The sequence below is a fragment of the Phoca vitulina genome, unplaced genomic scaffold (assembly GCF_004348235.1).
Source record: "Phoca vitulina isolate PV1807 unplaced genomic scaffold, GSC_HSeal_1.0 scaffold48, whole genome shotgun sequence".
NCBI lineage: Eukaryota > Metazoa > Chordata > Mammalia > Carnivora > Phocidae > Phoca > Phoca vitulina.
Genome location: NW_022589751.1, coordinates 6344047 through 6360819, shown reverse-complemented (window position 1 = coordinate 6360819; position 16773 = coordinate 6344047). Strand labels below are relative to the sequence as shown.

The following is a 16773-nucleotide window of genomic DNA, read 5'->3' as shown; positions in this document are numbered from 1 at the left end:
TTGATGTATTTGCAGTCTTCTTAGGTAGATACCTGGCAGTTTAATTTCTGTGTTGCTCAATAAGTTTATGTTTAACTCTTTTAGAAACTGCTTTCCACAGTGGCTGTACCACTTTAAATTTTCATCAGCAGTGAATGTGTGAAGGTTGCAGTTTCTCCACATCCTCTCCAACACTTGTTATAGTCTGTCTTTTTAATGTTAGCCATTCTAATAAGTGTATAATTGTACCCTCAGTGTGGTTTTAATTAGCATTCCCCTAATGAATAATGAAAATGAGCATCTTTTCACATGCTTATTATCCATTTGTATATCTTTTTTGTGAAAAGTCTACAAACTAGATTTGTAGAACAAATCTATAGACAAAAAGTACATCAGTGGCTGGCTGACTGTTTGCAAAGGGGCAAAGGGGAACTATATAGTGAAAGAAATGTCCTAAGTAGATTATAGTGATGTTGCACAGCTCTATAAATGTACTAAAAATCATTGCATTGTAGGCTTACAATGGAGGAGTCTTATGGAAATTATACCCTAATACCACATTAATGTATGGTGATTATACACTAAAGCTACAAATAAATAAATTTTGTAAATGTAAATAATTACAAATTTTGCTGACTTGATAGAGCTGGTAAAGTCACATTAGCATTAGAAAAAAACATTTTAATATATTAGGTAATTAATTAAAATCATTAGATGAAAAGCCTTACCACAGGCAATTGAACAAATCTTTTAACAATTACCAAAATTCACAATTACCTTAATAAGAGCTCTTTTGGTGAGTTTCTGGTTAACTTCAGGCTTATTTAGTATGTTCTTTGCTCTATGAGCATATTCCAATGTACTCAGAGTTTCCTGTGAAGAAAATGCCAATTACTAAAGATATTATAAGAATAATGTAGTTCTGTTATATAAAATGTACTGTAAAATAACTTATAAGAAAAAAAATAACTTACAAGAAATAATTTATGGTTGTATCTAACCTAAAAATCTATCATCCACTAGGACCACTATACCCTAAGAATTTTTTACTTCAGTCTTCACACTCAATGAACCCCATCAGCTGATGAATAAACAAAACATCCTATATTCATACAATGGAAAATTACTCACCTACAAAAAGGAATGAAGCATGGATACACGCTAACCACATGGATGAACACTGAAAACATGCTAGGTGTAAGAAGCCAGTCACAAAAGAACACTTATTGCATAATTCCATTTACACGAAATGTCCAGACTAGGCAAATCTATAGATTAAAAAGGTAGGGTGGGGCACCTGGGTGGCTCAGTTGGTTAAGCGTCTGCCTTAGGCTCAGGTCATGATCTCAGGGTCCTGGGATCTAGCCTCACATCGGGCTCTCTGCTCATTGGGGAGTCTGCTTCTCCCTCTCCCTTTGCACCCTCCCTTCCCAGCCCCCCCCCCGCCCCCGCTTGTGCATGCACTTTCTCTCAAATAAAGAAATAAAATCTTAAAAAAAAAAAAAAAAGAAAAATATTTTAAAGTAGGTTAGTAGTGACCTAGGGCTGGGAGTGAGGGCAAATGGAGAGTGATTCCTAATGGGTTACAAGGTTTCTTTCTGGGGTAATGAAAATGCTCTAAACAGACTTTAGTGATGGTTGCACAGCTCAGCAAATATATTAAAATCATCAAATTACATATATTTTTTTTTAAAGATTTTACTTTTTTTTTGACAGAGAGAGAGACAGTGAGAGAGGGAACACAAGCAGGGGGAGTGGGAGAGGGAGAAGCAGGCCTCCCGCTGAGCAGGGAGCCCGATGTGGGACTCGATCCCAGGACCCTGGGATCGTGACCTGAGCTGAAGGCAGACGCTTAACGACTGAGCCACCCAGGCGCCCCTCGAATTACATATTTTTAATGGGTGAATTTAATGGTATGTGAATTATATCTCGGTAAAGATGTTTTTTAAAATGAAAGGAGAGTTAGAGACCTTATAAAACCTTTCGTAACTCCACTTAAAGGAAACAATCATAATAAGAGATTTCACCATCTTTTTTGCTTCTCTTGGTTTTACCACCTGTTCTCACACATCCAACCCATCTTCAGTGCCCTCTAAGAGCTTCTACAACACTAGCATTCACTTAACCCACTTTTAAGTCCTCACTTAAATCTCTGTAACCCGCCCCCCATCAGGCTCCCTGTTCAGCAGGCAGTCTGCTTCTCCCTCTCCCCCCACTCATTCTCTCTCTCAAATAAATAAAATCTTTTAAAAAAAAAAAATCTCCATACCCCATGTAACCATGCACTGCTAATGACCACAGCAATTTCTTTTGAAGACTGTGTGGGAAAAGCCATTAAGTAATTGGCTTTTTAAGATTAAAAACTCTGCCAGGAAGGAGAAAGACAATTTTTTCAGTTGTGTCCTCCTCTATGTCCATGTGTAATATCCAGATTCTTTTACTCTTGCTTAGAATGAATGAAGCCAATTAATGAACTTTTTAAATATGTGATAAAAAAGTAAAATAAATTATGTGATAGCTAAATAATAATTACACCTACTACACTTGCAGATACCTATTAAAGGGCTTACCTCAAGATTGAGAGATGCAGGAGAAATTGTTGCAATTATAGATGTTCTTGTACGTCCCCCAAGAGAATCCTGGAGGATTCTAGTTAGTTTAGATTCTCGATAAGGAACATGAGGTGTTCTTTCTACAAGAGCAGTAATAACCCTTCCCAAAGTCAAAAGGGATTGATTGATATTTCCAGCTTCCCGGGCTCTCTTGTCAACTGCTCCAGAACGGCCAATGTTCTCACTTCCCGCAAGATCAACCTTGAATTTCGAAAATAAAAGTAGGTTGTTAGTTCCACTGGATTTGGATACAAAGACTTTCATTCTCAAATATAATATATTAAATAGCTAGCAAAATAATTTTTTTATAATTAACAATCTACTACAAAGCTAATTACCTAGTGACTTCAAAACTATTGTCTAGAAGTACAGAATTTCAAGCTGCTCCGAGGTGGTCAAGAATGAAACAGTTGAGGGGGCCTGAGTGGCTCAGTCCATTAAGCATCCAACTCTGAATTTTGGCTCAGGTCATGATCTCAGGGTCACGAGATCAAGCCCCATGTTCGGTTCCTCGCTCAGCCAGAATTCTGCTTGAGATTCTCTCTCCCTCTCTCTGCCCCTCTCTCCTCTCTAAAATAAATAAATCTTAAAAATAAATAAAAGATTCTCTTTCCCTCTCCCTCTGCCCCTGCAACCTCTCTCTCCCTCTCAAAAAAAAAAAGAATGAAACAGTTGAAAAGAACTACCATATGATCCAGCAATCCCACTTCTAGGTATATTATCCAAGGGAAACGAAATCAGTATCTCAAAGAGATATCTGCACTCCCACGTTCAATGCATTATTCACAATAGCAAAGATATGGAAACTGTGTCAGCTGATGAATGAAGGGAGAAGAAATGGGGGTGCCTGGGTGGCTCAGTCGTTAAGCGTCTGCCTTTGGCTCAGGTCATGACCCTAGGGTCCTGGGATAGAGCCCCGCGTCGGGCTCCCTGCTCTGTGGGAGGCCTGCTTCTCCCTCTCTCGCTCCCCCTGCTTGTGTTCCCTCTCTCGCTGTGTCTCTATCAAATAAATAAATAAAATCATAAAAAAAAAAAAGAATATAGAGAAGATATGGTATACATATACAACGGAATATATTTATTTAGCCATGAGAATGAAGGAAATCCTGCCATTTGTAACAACATGGATGAACCTAGAGGATGTAATGCAAAGTGAAATAAGCCAGACAGAGAAGGACAAATACTATATGATCTCTCTTATGTGTAGAATTGAGGAGGTGGGTGGGGAGAAGGAAAGTTCACTGAAATGGAGAGAATGACGGTTACCAGGAGCAGGGGAATGGGGGAGAAGCAGATGCTGGTCAAAGCGTGTAAGCCTTCAGTTATAAGATGAATAAACTCTGGGGATCTAATGTACACTATGGTGATGACAGTTAATAATACTATACTGAAATTTGCTAAGAGTAGACCTAAACATTCTTACAGCAATCCCCCCAAAAGTAACTATGTGAGATGAAGGATATGTTAATTAACCTGATTATGGTACTCATTTCTCAAAGCGAACATGTATCAAATCATCACATTGTACACTTTAAATATATAATTTTATTTGTCAATTATACCTCAATAATGCTGGAGGGAAAAAAAAAGAATGAAACTAGTATTAAGGTAGATACTTACCAAGTTCAACTTTCCAATTTTAACAAGCTCCTCTCCATCAATTGTAGTTTCTTTCATATGTATTGTAACAGAGAAAACTGAGTGGGAACGACTAGAAAACAAGATCAGATTGTCCAGTCATTATAATGTAAAACATTATTTGCTTTCTATAAAATATTAAAAAGAACAAAGAAAGATCAAACTCCACAAAGCAGAGAAAGATAGTATCAGACAGGAGACATTAATAAGATTTTGGAAGACAGAGGGTAGATAGAACAATGCTTAGGTTTTTGCTTTCTTGTACTTGCTGCCTCCAAAGGGGACCCCAATAAGAAACTACCTGTAAACACCCTAAAAGACTTAGGAACTAGAATCCTCAAGACCTCTAAAAGCTGGATGTGGGGTCGGTTTGGGACAGTTGCCTGGTATGTCAGAGGAGAAGGCTTGCAATCAAGCTTCTTATTTATAAGAATCTCTTGAAATACGTCATTACCATAAATTCAAACAGTACCACACAAGTCATCAGATTACTTGCTTTCAATGTCAACTGTTGTAAAAATATATTGCTCTGCTTTGAGAATGTCATCAGAAATAGTTAACACCCTCTCTTGAAAAGCAAACGGTAAATAGCAATGATTACTGAAATACTACAAGATAATCACCACTAGACCATAAAGTGTTCCGATGTCTATCTTATATTATATACTGACATTCAGTTTTTATCTGAGGGATACAAAAGTTATATAGACAACCAAAGACCTCTTTTATTCCCGTATCAATGACATTTGGTGAACATTCCTATGTTTGTTAATGTCATTGATGATTAGTGAGGAATATGATAATTTTTAATTTTCTTATTTGCACTTTTCATGTTACTTGGAAAGTTTTCCAGTAAGAATCATATTTTATTTATTATTTAAAATTACAGAAAAGGGCACAGGAAAAATATAAAGAAACTATAAATCTGAATTCAATATATATTTCATATTTTTCTATCATTATTTACCCATTTCTAATCCAAGATTATGGAATTAATGCAATTAAGCATAGAAGTCAACTATGATTTTGGAAAATTTAATGTTTTCCTTCACTTTACCACATACATTCATAAAGAGACCTTTACTCAAGTCTACATATAAAAAAATGAGTCCTAGGGGTGCCTGGGTGGCTCAGTTGGCTAAGCATCTGCCTTCGGCTCAGGTCGTGATCCCAAAGTCCTGGGATCAATAAAGTCCAGAGTCAGGCTCCTTGCTCAGCAGGGAGTCTGCTTCTCCCCTGCCCCTCCGCCCCCCCCCCCCCCCCCCCTTTACCCCCCTGTTCGAAAAAAATAAAATCTTAAAAAAAAAAAGGAGTCCTAAATTATACAAATTTATGAAAAAGCAGGAATTTATTTAAAAGAAAGGTATTTAGAGAAAAGAAATATTACTTAGTCTTAAACTCCTTCCTCCAATATATAATTTTTTAAATGGAAAGCTATTATAGGAAAATTTAATTAAAATCATAAAAATCACCCATAATGTCATGATTTTCATTACTTTCATCTTATTTTTCTTCTTTAAATGTATATGTAATTTTTTATAGAGTTGCAGAAATTTCCAGTTATAAGGGAGCAAAGAAATAAATGATCTAATTTTTTTTTTAGGTTTTATTTATTTAAGTAATCTCTACACCCAACGTGGGGCTCAAACTCACGACCCCGAGATCAAGAGTCGCATGCTTTTCTGACTGAGCCAGCCAGGCACCCTGAGATCTATTTCTAATAATTATTTTGTAGGTCAGAGAAACTGATACTCAGATAAATTCACTTATTTCCTTAAGTCACATGTTTGGTTAACTCCAAAACTAGAACTAAACACAAATATCTAACTCCCAATCCATAGCTCTTTTAATTACACTCTGATGCTTCCTTCAAAGACCGGCAGAAAAAATATCCACCTGACTTGGTAAACTGCTTTTCTAGAAATTGAGATTCATTCTATAAGGGGTGCTATCAGCTATGCCCCTTTCTACCCTGGAAAGCCGTGTTAGTGACCATGTCTTCCTATATTAAAATGAAGCCATATGAGAAAAGTTTATGTTTTTTTATATTTTTCCAAAATGTTGGACAACCTAAATATATGTAATTTTTGTCAATCATACTACAATAAAGCTGGAGAAAAAAAATCAAATGAAGCTATCTGACTTTCTTCTAATTCTTATTTAAACCATGGGCTTTCAAACTTTGTTCTAGGTATCCATGGGCACCCCAAAAAAGTGCTCAGGGAAAACCTTCATGAGGCTGAGGAAGTAAGCCTCTGAGCATCCCACCCTCAAATCGACTACAGTAAGCACATGTTAATCTAGGCTCCTGTGTACAATTTCATTTGAGAAAAAATAATCTACTTAAAAAAGTTTAATACTTCTCTAATTCACTTGTCTTTGTTCCCTTTTCAATATTCTTCCAATACTGGTGCTTGCCTCTAAATCTCAAGCCAATTACTAAAGCATGAAATCAAGCATACATACAATCTAGTATGCGACTCACATACTTTGACCCACCCCAATTTGACTTCCCATGTTAAAAAGAAAATGGAGGGGCGCCTGGGTGGCTCAGTTGTTAAGTGTCTGCCTTCGGCTCAGGTCATGGTCCCAGGGTCCTAGGATCGAGCCCCGCATCGGGCTCCCTGCTCCACGGAGAGCCTGCTTCTCCCTCTCCCACTCCCCCTGCTTGTGTTGCCTCTCTAGCTGTGCCTCTCTCTGTCAAATAAATAAATAAAATCTTAAAAAATAAATAAATAATAAAAAGGAAAAAAAGAAAAAAGAAAATGGAGAGGTGGGGGGAGGACACTGGCTTTCTTACCTGGAGTATGCATTCATCAGAGTTGCTGCAGTTGTCCGTTTTGCTGCTCCCTTCTCCAAAATCTGATAGACTTCATCCTTGTTGTGTACTGTAATTTCTTCTAAACCTTTGATTATCACTCCCCTCTGACCAATATCAAAAGATCATCCATTAGTCTGACAAAAAATATATATATACTGATTTCTCAAAGCATCACACATTAAAATCCAGAGACACTTCATTCTCAAAGACTGAGTTACCTTGTTACGGGGATCATCAAACATCTGCAGTCTCTCAGAAACATCAGAAGATGGATTAAGGAGATCAAAAAGTTCTTCATTATAGATTTCCAACAGAGACACTTTGACTGAAAATTCAGTACCATTATCAGTAAGTTTCTCAAAAATTTGATGAAGAGTACGTGGAATTATCCCAGCCAAGGGATCCTGAAATTATAATATTAATAAGGACTAAAATAAGGGAAGAACGCCATTTACTATGGCAGTTAAAACACATATAACAAGGGCCTCTAAATATGAGGGGCACCTGGGTGGCTCAGTTTCCACAATATTCTACTCCAACTATTCTGTCTCAAACAGACCCCTCTCTTACCACTTAACTGTGCCGTATGTATTGGTCCTTTCTCTCCTAATGACGCTGTTTCTTAAACAGGAATTATACCATATACTTTAATTTTGCTAAAATAGTAGTTTATCCTACAATCATGTTTGACATGGGTATATTGATCTTCTCTATTTCAAGAAAGAGGCCTTCTACCAAGTTTTCTATTCAGTTATATTTCAACCACTTTAGAGACAGAAATCTATTATAAACAATAAATACCTCCTCCCAAGTGTACTCTTCATTAGGTGACCTCTCACCTTCCATTGTAAAGGTTTTTCCAGTGCCAGTTTGGCCATATCTGTCAAAATTAACAAAAGTGTTAATTAGAAAACAAATACATGCATCTAAACCTTTCCAGCAATTTGAAAAATAGTGTTTTACTCACGCAAAAATAGTGCAATTATAACCCATAATAACTTCATCCAGAATTGGACAAACAACACTTCGGTAAACATCAATTTGTTTAGTAGAAGGTCCAAAAACCTATCCCAAAAAAAAAAAAAAAAAAATCAAAGCAATTCTTCAGGAAAAAAAATACTCCAAAATTACTCACTTTAAGAATTTTGTTTTTAGGGGCGCCTAGGTGGCTCAGTTGTTAAGCGTCTGCCTTCGGCTCAGGTGGTGATCCCAAGGTCCTGGGATTGAGCCCCGCATTGGGCTCCCTGCTCTGCGGGAAGCCTGCTTCTCCCTCTCCTACTCCCCCTACTTGTGTTCCCTCTCTCTCTCTCTCTGTCAAATAAATAAATAAAATCTTTAAAAAAAAAAAAGGAATTTTGTTTTTAGGGCGCCTGGGTGGCTCAGTCGTTAAGCATCTGCCTTCAGCTCAGGTCATGATCCCAGGGTCCTGGGATCGACCCCCACATCAGGCTCCCTGCTCCGCGGAGAGCCTGCTTCTCCCTCTCCCAACACCCCCTGCTGTGTTCCCTCTCTTGCTGTCTCTCTCTCTGTCAAATAAATAAATAAAATCTTTAAAAAAAAAAAAAAAAGAATTTTGTTTTTAGGGGTGCCTGGGTGGCTCAGTTGGTTGGGCGACTGCCTTCGGCTCAGGTCATGATCCTGGAGTCCCAGGATCGAGTCCCGCATCGGGCTCCCTGCTCAGCAGGGAGTCTGCTTCTCCCTCTGACCCTCCTCCCTCTCATGCTCTCTCTCTATCATTCTCTCTCTCTCTCAATAAATAAATAAAAATCTTAAAAAAAAAAAAAAAGAATTTTGTTTTTAATATATTAACTCATTCAGCCCACTAGAAACCATACGACAACTCAGTCAACTGAAACTTGGAATTGTACACTAGAACCTAGAGGAAATGTGTATCTGAGAATAACTTTACATAGTAAATAAAAAAATAATAAAGTAAATAAATAAAAAAAATAAATAATTATTTACATAGTAAATAATAAATAATAAAAGTAGCAGCATTTTAAGAAATAGGTACCAGGAGCACCTGGGTGGCTCAGCCGGTTGGGCATCTGACTCTTGATATTGGCTTACGTTCTGATCTCGGGGTGGTGAGATCGAGTCCCATGTTGGGCTCTGCACTCAGCACGAGTCTGCTTGTTCCTCTCTCTCTGCTCCTACCCCACTCTCCCGCACATGCTCTCTATTAAATAAATAAAATCTTAAAAAAAAAAAAATAGGTACCATATCAAAAGTATATGTTTTCCTTGAGCTCTTGTCAGCCAATCCTCCAGTTCGTACACTAACTTCTTTTCGTACATGATCACAGTCTACTACAGAATGGGCATTAGCTTTCCGTTCTGCCAAATTAAATGGTCTATAAAAAGAAATGTACAAAGTTATTTTAAAAACTCTTAGTTATCAGGTTACAGATGACATTGTCATTAATACCTTAGATAATAACAAAGTAAAGTTTTTTGACAACACTATTGGTGACAAGGATTAAATGGGGGACTAAATGATACCGCTAAAGCAGAATTTTTAGTTTCTACTCCCAGAAATAAAAAATAGGTTTTTTAATTTTCAAAGACATGTAAAACATGATAATTCTGACAGCTTCTTGGAGTAGATGTTAACAGAATTAACTTGTAAAAAAAATGCCAAACTTATTTTTCAGATTTCTGTTTCCACTATTCTTACAGTCTGAGAAAGTTATGTTATGACGCAGTAGAAAGAACATGCCAAATTTGTGTTCAAAATACTAACCTGTCAGTGGATAACTGGCACAAGATAAAAAATAGATAAAAATAATGACTAATACATTGAGTATTTACTATATGTCAGGTACTCACTATTCAAAATGCTTCACATGTGTTAACTCAGTTTGTCCTAGCGGGGAATAGCAACATAAAACAAATGATTATAAGAGAAGTAATGTTTAGGGGTGCCTGGGTGGCTTAGTCGTTAAGCGGCTGCCTCCGGCTCAGGTCACGATTCCAGGGTCCTGGGATCGAGCCCCGCATCGGTCTCCCTGCCCGGAAGGAAGCCTGCTTCTCTCTCTCCCACTCCCCCTGCTTGTGTTCCTGCTCTCGCTATCTCTCTCTCTCTGTCAAATAAATAAATAAAATCTTTAAAAAAAAAAAAAAGAGAAGTAATGTTTAGAAAGGGTATGTAAAGAGTGCTGTAGGAATATATAGCAAAAATTTAATTGATTGGGACAGGGAGGGGTGGGGGGAAGCATGGGTGATGGGAAAGACTCCCAAAGGAAGTAATCTTCTAAGCTAAATTCCTTCTTGGGCTTTCTGTAGAGTGAGGACTCTTGATCCAGTCTGCTTGGGCAATGTAGCCCTGTGTGCATACTTCCCCATTTGAAAAATGGGGCTAAGGAATAGCACCAACCTCACAATGTAGGAAAAGAAATCCTGCTTAGGGGCGCCTGGGTGGCTCAGTGGGTTGAGCATCTGACTCTTGATTTCTGCTCAGGTCATGATCTCAGGATCGTGGGATTGAGCCCTGTGCTGGCTCTGTGCTGGGAATGGAGCCTGCTTGGGATTCTCTCTCCCTCTGCCTCCCCATGCCCTTACTCGCTCACACACATGCCCCCTCTCTCTCAAAGAAAAGATATCCTATTTAGTTTACAGTTTCCCAGTGGCTCCTACTGTGCTTGGCACATAGGAGGCATCCTAATATCTGTTAAACTACATACTTAATAGATGTCATCCTAAGAGGAATGATGGAAGAGCTGAAAAGAACCATAGTCCACGAAGTGGCATCATTCAGATATGCATATACCTAACACACATCTGGGCCAAAGAGAGAAATGTACTCTTGACCTGAGTTCATTTTTCCCATTCAGTATCACATATTATGAAAGGAAATGGCAAATAGGAAATTATCTTTCTCCTCATCACTAGACAAACCAAGTTGCTGTTTATTTTAAAAATGATACCTCAACATCCTCTGGCATGTCCCATCCCTAATATATTTTTGACAGTCAGAAAACCAAATTTGTGATCCTGGGAAATTTAACTCACCAACTTCCTGGTAATATATAATAATGCTATCGATTGTCAAATGTAGTGAAACCTACAGAATGCACATAACCCATGACATGCAATATTATTAAAAGTTCAACAAACCTAAGTCAAAACCAACTTATACTGAGGTAGGCCAAGAGTATCAAGTAGAATGAATTGCTCTCATGTGGTTAAAGGTTTTGCAATTAGTCTATATTCTTAGCATCTCTCAACTAATCTCTTTGCCTGGATGTGCGATGATGTTAACCACATGAATACCATTCAAGATGTCACAACCAAGTCGTAGATAATCACAAAGATTACACATTTCTAAAAGTTATCAAAACTCCCACTGAAGAGCTTTAAGGACTATTTGTACTATAATAAAAAGTATTGCAAAGCCACTATATTCCTAACCAAACTTCTCTAATTAGAAATTGTAAGGTTCCTGTTAATGATGTTAAACCCATCAATTTGTTGGCCTCACTACAGTTACATTACATTCATTTATTCATTCCATAAATATTCATCTAGTACTTATTATGTGGTAGATATTTGTTTAGGAACTGAAGATATACCAGTGAACAAAACCAAGTTTCAAAAAAAACCAAAACACCCAAGTTCCTATTCTCAGGGAGCTTTTATCCTAGTGTTATAAATAGATATATCAAAGTAAATAAGTGGGATTGGAATTAATGATGGGGGAAAATGGGCAGTTGCTATTACTATTTTAGGGTGGTCAGGGAAGGCTTCTCTTCTCTGATATTTAATGATATTTAAGCAGAATCTAAAAAGTGAGGGAGCCAGTCATGTAGCTATTTTGATGGGAAAGCTTTCTAGGCAGAGTGAAATTGCAAAGGCCCTGTGGTAGAGCCTGGTAGATTGGGGGGGGGCGGTGCCCACAGGGGAGTTAAGTAGGGTGTAATAAAGATAGCTAGTAGTTAGATCATGTGAGGGGTCTATAACCTTCAATCTGTGAGCCAAACCTGGCCTTTTTCATACCAGAGACCTAGAATGATTTTTACAATTTTAAAGGGTTGTTTAAAAAAAAAAAAAAAAAATCAGATACTGCAGTGGTAGCTGTTCTTTAGCAGATTCATTCCACCACTGAAAACCTGAAAACAACGGACCACACAGTCTTACTGATTTCAGGTAAAAGATGTCCAGCAAAACAGCAAGCACCAACAAACATAGCCCAGGCAAGAACTGTGCAGCAGTTGAGATCAGAAGCCTCCATAAAAGAACAAAGGTTTCAGTGGCATCATCGGACCTTATGTTCTACTGTGAGGAGCATGCCAGGAGTGACTCTTTGCTGACAGGGATACCAACTTCAGAAAATCTTCTCAAGGATAAATCTGCATCATCTTAAACTGGAAGAATGAAACAGTTCTGTGTCTCTTCCTAACAAAGCTAATTACAAGCAGCTCCTTAAAGAGATCGACCTTCAGCTTATTTGGTAACCACTGCTAATAACTAAAACGCTCTGAACTTGGAATAATGAACTCTGAAGTCTTCATTTTCCAAGTTGTCCTTTCTCTAAAATATCCTTTGCTGATTTAATACAGCATTAACAGTCTTGTTCTCCGTTTGGTAACTATAGCATCACATTGGGTTACTGTTTAAGGAAAGCTGGTCTGGGCCTTTTTAAAAACACAATTAGGGGCGCCTGGGTGGCTCAGATGGTTGGGCATCTGCCTTTGGCTCAGGTCATGATCCCCGGGTCCTGGGATTGAGCCCTTCATGGGGTTCCTTGTTAGTGGGGAGTCTGCTTCTTCCTCTCCCTCTCTTTCCCCCTGCTCGTGCTCTCTCTCTTTCTGTCTCAAATTAATAAATAAAATCTTTAAAAAAAATAAAAAATAAAACACAATTATACACTTTTAAAATATATGAATGATTCATAAAAGTTCAGATCTAAATTGCTAAAGCACTTGTCTAGATTCAAATGCCAAAATTAACTTAAATCCTAAAACCTTTATATTATGTTCTTAATAGGACTTATGCTAACCTGCACACTTATACAAGGGGGAGGAATGTTTTGCATATATGTCTTTGTATATACATATATCAAAGCCTATTTCCTTATTAAAACTTCTCTCTATAAAAACTATCAGTTCCTCAATTCCAGAAATTATATCTTTCTCTTGAGCTGTGTATAGGTAGAATAAAAAATTCTCTTCATATAGTTATAATACTAGTAAAGGACATAATAAAGATTGTATTCATTGTAATTAAGTAATAAAGTCATCTCTCTCGTGAAATCTTGCTGACCTCTTAGGTTACAATAAACTGTGCCAATTAAAAATGTAAAATTAAAAAAAAATCAGAGAATATGTGACAGAGACTACATGTAGCTTGCAAAGCCTAAAATACTTTAAAATATTTACTATGTGAGCCCTTTACAGAAAAGATTTGACAACCTCGAGGGCCTCATAAATTGTTTATTTACTAAAGCTTAAGGACATATTTGCCCTAGGAAAGATATTTGAAAAATAAAAGAAAGCATGAAAAGAAAAACATCTCTTTATACAAAAATTACTGTAAATAATTAGACACAACCTAAGCACTTTTCATGAATGACAAAGTAAAAGAAATCTCTTTTTAGGTAAGACTTGAAATATATGGGGATAATAAACATGAATAATGTTTAATCTTGGGGAGAGGAAGGGGGCTGGAGAGGGATACAATGGGGCTCCAATTGTAATGATTGTTTTGTTTCTAATTTAGGTGATGGACACACAGATGTTTGTTACTTTGTTCTCCATAACTTTTTATAGGTTCTGACATATTTTGTAACTAACAATAAAAAAGAAAATTAAAGAAAATAAAACCATCCAGAAAAAGCAGTATTGTCTAGCCTTATTAAACGATCAAAATAATCTAAAACTTTGCGTCTGTGGGGGCCTGGCTGGTCAGTAGGTAGAGCATGCAACTCTTATCTCTGGGTTGTGAATTCGAGCCTCACACTGGGTGTAGAGATTGCCTAAAAATAAAATCTTTAAAAAATAAATAAAAATTTGCGTTTTTTATTACAGGCTGTTATTTTTTTTTTCAATCTTCAAAACAAGTAACTGTTAACAGAAGCTCTAGAGTACAACTAGTAAGTGGTTGAACTTAAGGTTACCATCAAATTTCCTCTCTGACACCTAGTTCAGAAAGCTAGCTATTATCTTTGACATCTACAATTCAAGTCACCAAAGCTGAGGAGGCAATAATTTAAGACAGTTTCTTCACACATTTTAAAAATAACCCCTTTTTAAAAATTTTAGAACTTTTGGATTTACAGAAAAGTTGCTGATAGTTGGTAGAATTTTTAAAACAACAGCAACAAAAACACACACACAAAACACACAGACCAGTAAACTGTGGAGGGCTTCTAAAAAGCTGAATAAATCAATCTCTAATTAAGCAACAGTTTGTATAACGAGTATGTTCTTCCTCTACTAATTTTAAAATTGGGGAGTTATTTGGAAATCAATCTGGGGAGAGCTGAACACCTCCACCCCACTCACCCCGAAGAAACTATCTCCCTTGGTCTAAGACCATGTTGCAGTACAATCAGAAAGCTATACTGGCTTAAGTTGTCTCCTTTTAAAAACATAAACTCACTCTATAAACTAATCTTTAAAATTTAAATATAATGATGTTTTCTTGTTTGGTAGGGATTAAGAAAACATTTTATCTACAAGAAAGAGAACAAGTGATCGATTGTGCTTTTAGAAATGATGGAGAAGACGGTAATCCCAACATCAGTACTAAAACATCTGCAAAGTAGGTATGCAGTCTTTCTTATTTCCAAACTGAGAAACTGCAAGAAGTGGCATATACAAGTGCCACCTAAATCTTTTCCAACATTAGTTTTTTAAAAGAACATACTTTTCCCTAAAGACCCGCGATCAAATTCGCCTTCTGAATAGCAGTTTAAAATATAACCTCCTATACGAATACCCTTTCTTCGGAAACAGGCACTAATTTACTCACAGCAATCTGGTGTCATTTTTATCGACCGAACGCGGAAAACTGCGAAACAGGAAGGTTTGCTCCCCGCAGAAACTGCAAACAAAATTCCTCTCTCCGGACAACACAGGAGGGAGCCTAGCAGCAAAGCCCCGCACTCCCAATCCTGCCGGGTTCGCCTACCTGCATCTCACCACCACCTGGATGTTCTTTCCCTTCTCCTCTTTCTTCTTCGCGGAGGAATTCGGCTGGGAAGCCATGACGATCCCCGCGCGAAGGTCGAGGCCTGGCTGTGGACTCGGGAGCTGTGGGGCGCGGAGGGGCCCTGCGGTCGGCGCGGCCCGGGTGCCCACCTCCCCCGCCGGGTACTGACGTGGCTGGGGAAAGCCACGCGAGCAGCTCGACGTCTCCGCTCTCCACCAGGGGCTCTGACTGACCGAGGCGCCTGTCCCGCACTAGCGGGAGCCTCGGAATCACCAATATCGTCTCCGTCCGAACCTCGGAAACAGAGCAACGACTCGGCGCCTCAATTTGAAAAAGGAGCCGAGACGCCGAGCCAATAGCAGCGCCCTGGGCGCGCGGGGCACCATGGGACGCGGTGTCGTCACCAGGGCCCCCGCCCTCGGGGCGTGGCCCGCGGGAAAGTAAAAAGCTGGTCTGTCCTTACTCGCCTGGAACTTAGTCCGATGGGGGAGACGCGCGAGTAAACACTGTGACTCTTCAACGTGACCTTGTCCAAGTTACATAACGTCTGTAAACCAAGATTTCCTCATCTTCAAAATGGAAATAATAGCAACCATTTCAGAGGGTTCGGTGAGAATTGAGCTAGCGCGGGCAAATAGCTTAGACTAGGACATGTAGTGTCAGGAAAGCTGGCCATGATTATAATTATTAGCGAATTGTACGACAGTGTTATGGAAGCACATAGGAGAGAGGTCCAAAGCGAGCCCCTTTCTCGGAGGCAGCGTCCAGAATAGCCTTGAGTAACTAGGAAGTGTTAAGAAATAAGGTTACCACGAGTACCAAATCGCGATGAAATGGATGTTAAATGTCACTTTTAGGACTCTGAATTTATCCTTTAACTGATGAGAAGATGTCACCGTTAAACGATTCCAAGCAAAAGGCAGTACTGCACTTGCCTTTTCGGACTACCATTCCGGAACGACTGACGCAGGCTCAGGGCGCGCTTCGCTCCCTCTACGTGGCGCCGCATCCCCCTCCCTTCCCCCGGGGCGTCTCAAGGAGTTTGAGCCAGCGCTCGCAGCCGTCAGCCTACAAATCCCAGCAGGCTCCGCTCCTTGGGCCCCGCCCCCGCTGGGTAACTTCCGGCTTTCCGTAGACGTATTGCGAGCGACCTGGCGCTGTTAGGGGTGACTGGACAGCTTCAGGTGTAGGACCTGGGCCCAGGAAATACTGAATCATGGGCCTATGCCGTAGTTCAGCTCAAGGAACTGAGCTTCTGGGTCACACTTAGCCCACAGGAACCTAGGTATCATTTAATTTTTTTAAGGGCCAGATGGAATGGAAAACTCTCAGGCGCCTTTTGTGTTCCTCTACTTACTAACTTCCTGCATTCCCCCAAGGAGACGTCTCAGTATACAGCTCGGATCGCTGGTCACCTTCATTATGCATAGCTAGGTGTGTACTGTTACCTGTGATGGCTCACCAGCATCTCAAAGTGGACCTGTACAAAACGAAACTCTTTATCCCCCTTACCACCACCCTAATCCTCATCTGGACCCAGGCACTAACCAGACCTTTGATTCCTTCGTCCTCC

General features: G+C 39.0%; 1 protein-coding gene across 1 annotated transcript in view; it reads right to left on the bottom strand.

Moving 5' to 3' along the window:
• KIF11 (kinesin family member 11) overlaps nt 1-15506 on the bottom strand; it is a 40543-nt gene extending 25037 nt beyond the window's left edge. The window contains exons 1-9 of the mRNA XM_032432452.1: nt 15180-15506; nt 9271-9403; nt 8018-8115; nt 7852-7930; nt 7269-7454; nt 7030-7154; nt 4212-4302; nt 2550-2792; nt 757-852 (exon numbers count right to left, since the gene is read on the bottom strand). Coding sequence (XP_032288343.1) covers nt 757-852; nt 2550-2792; nt 4212-4302; nt 7030-7154; nt 7269-7454; nt 7852-7930; nt 8018-8115; nt 9271-9403; nt 15180-15256 — 1128 coding nt within the window. The 5' untranslated portion in view covers nt 15257-15506. The remainder of the gene's footprint in view (nt 1-756; nt 853-2549; nt 2793-4211; nt 4303-7029; nt 7155-7268; nt 7455-7851; nt 7931-8017; nt 8116-9270; nt 9404-15179) is intronic.
• Nucleotides 15507-16773: the final 1267 nt, after the last annotated feature.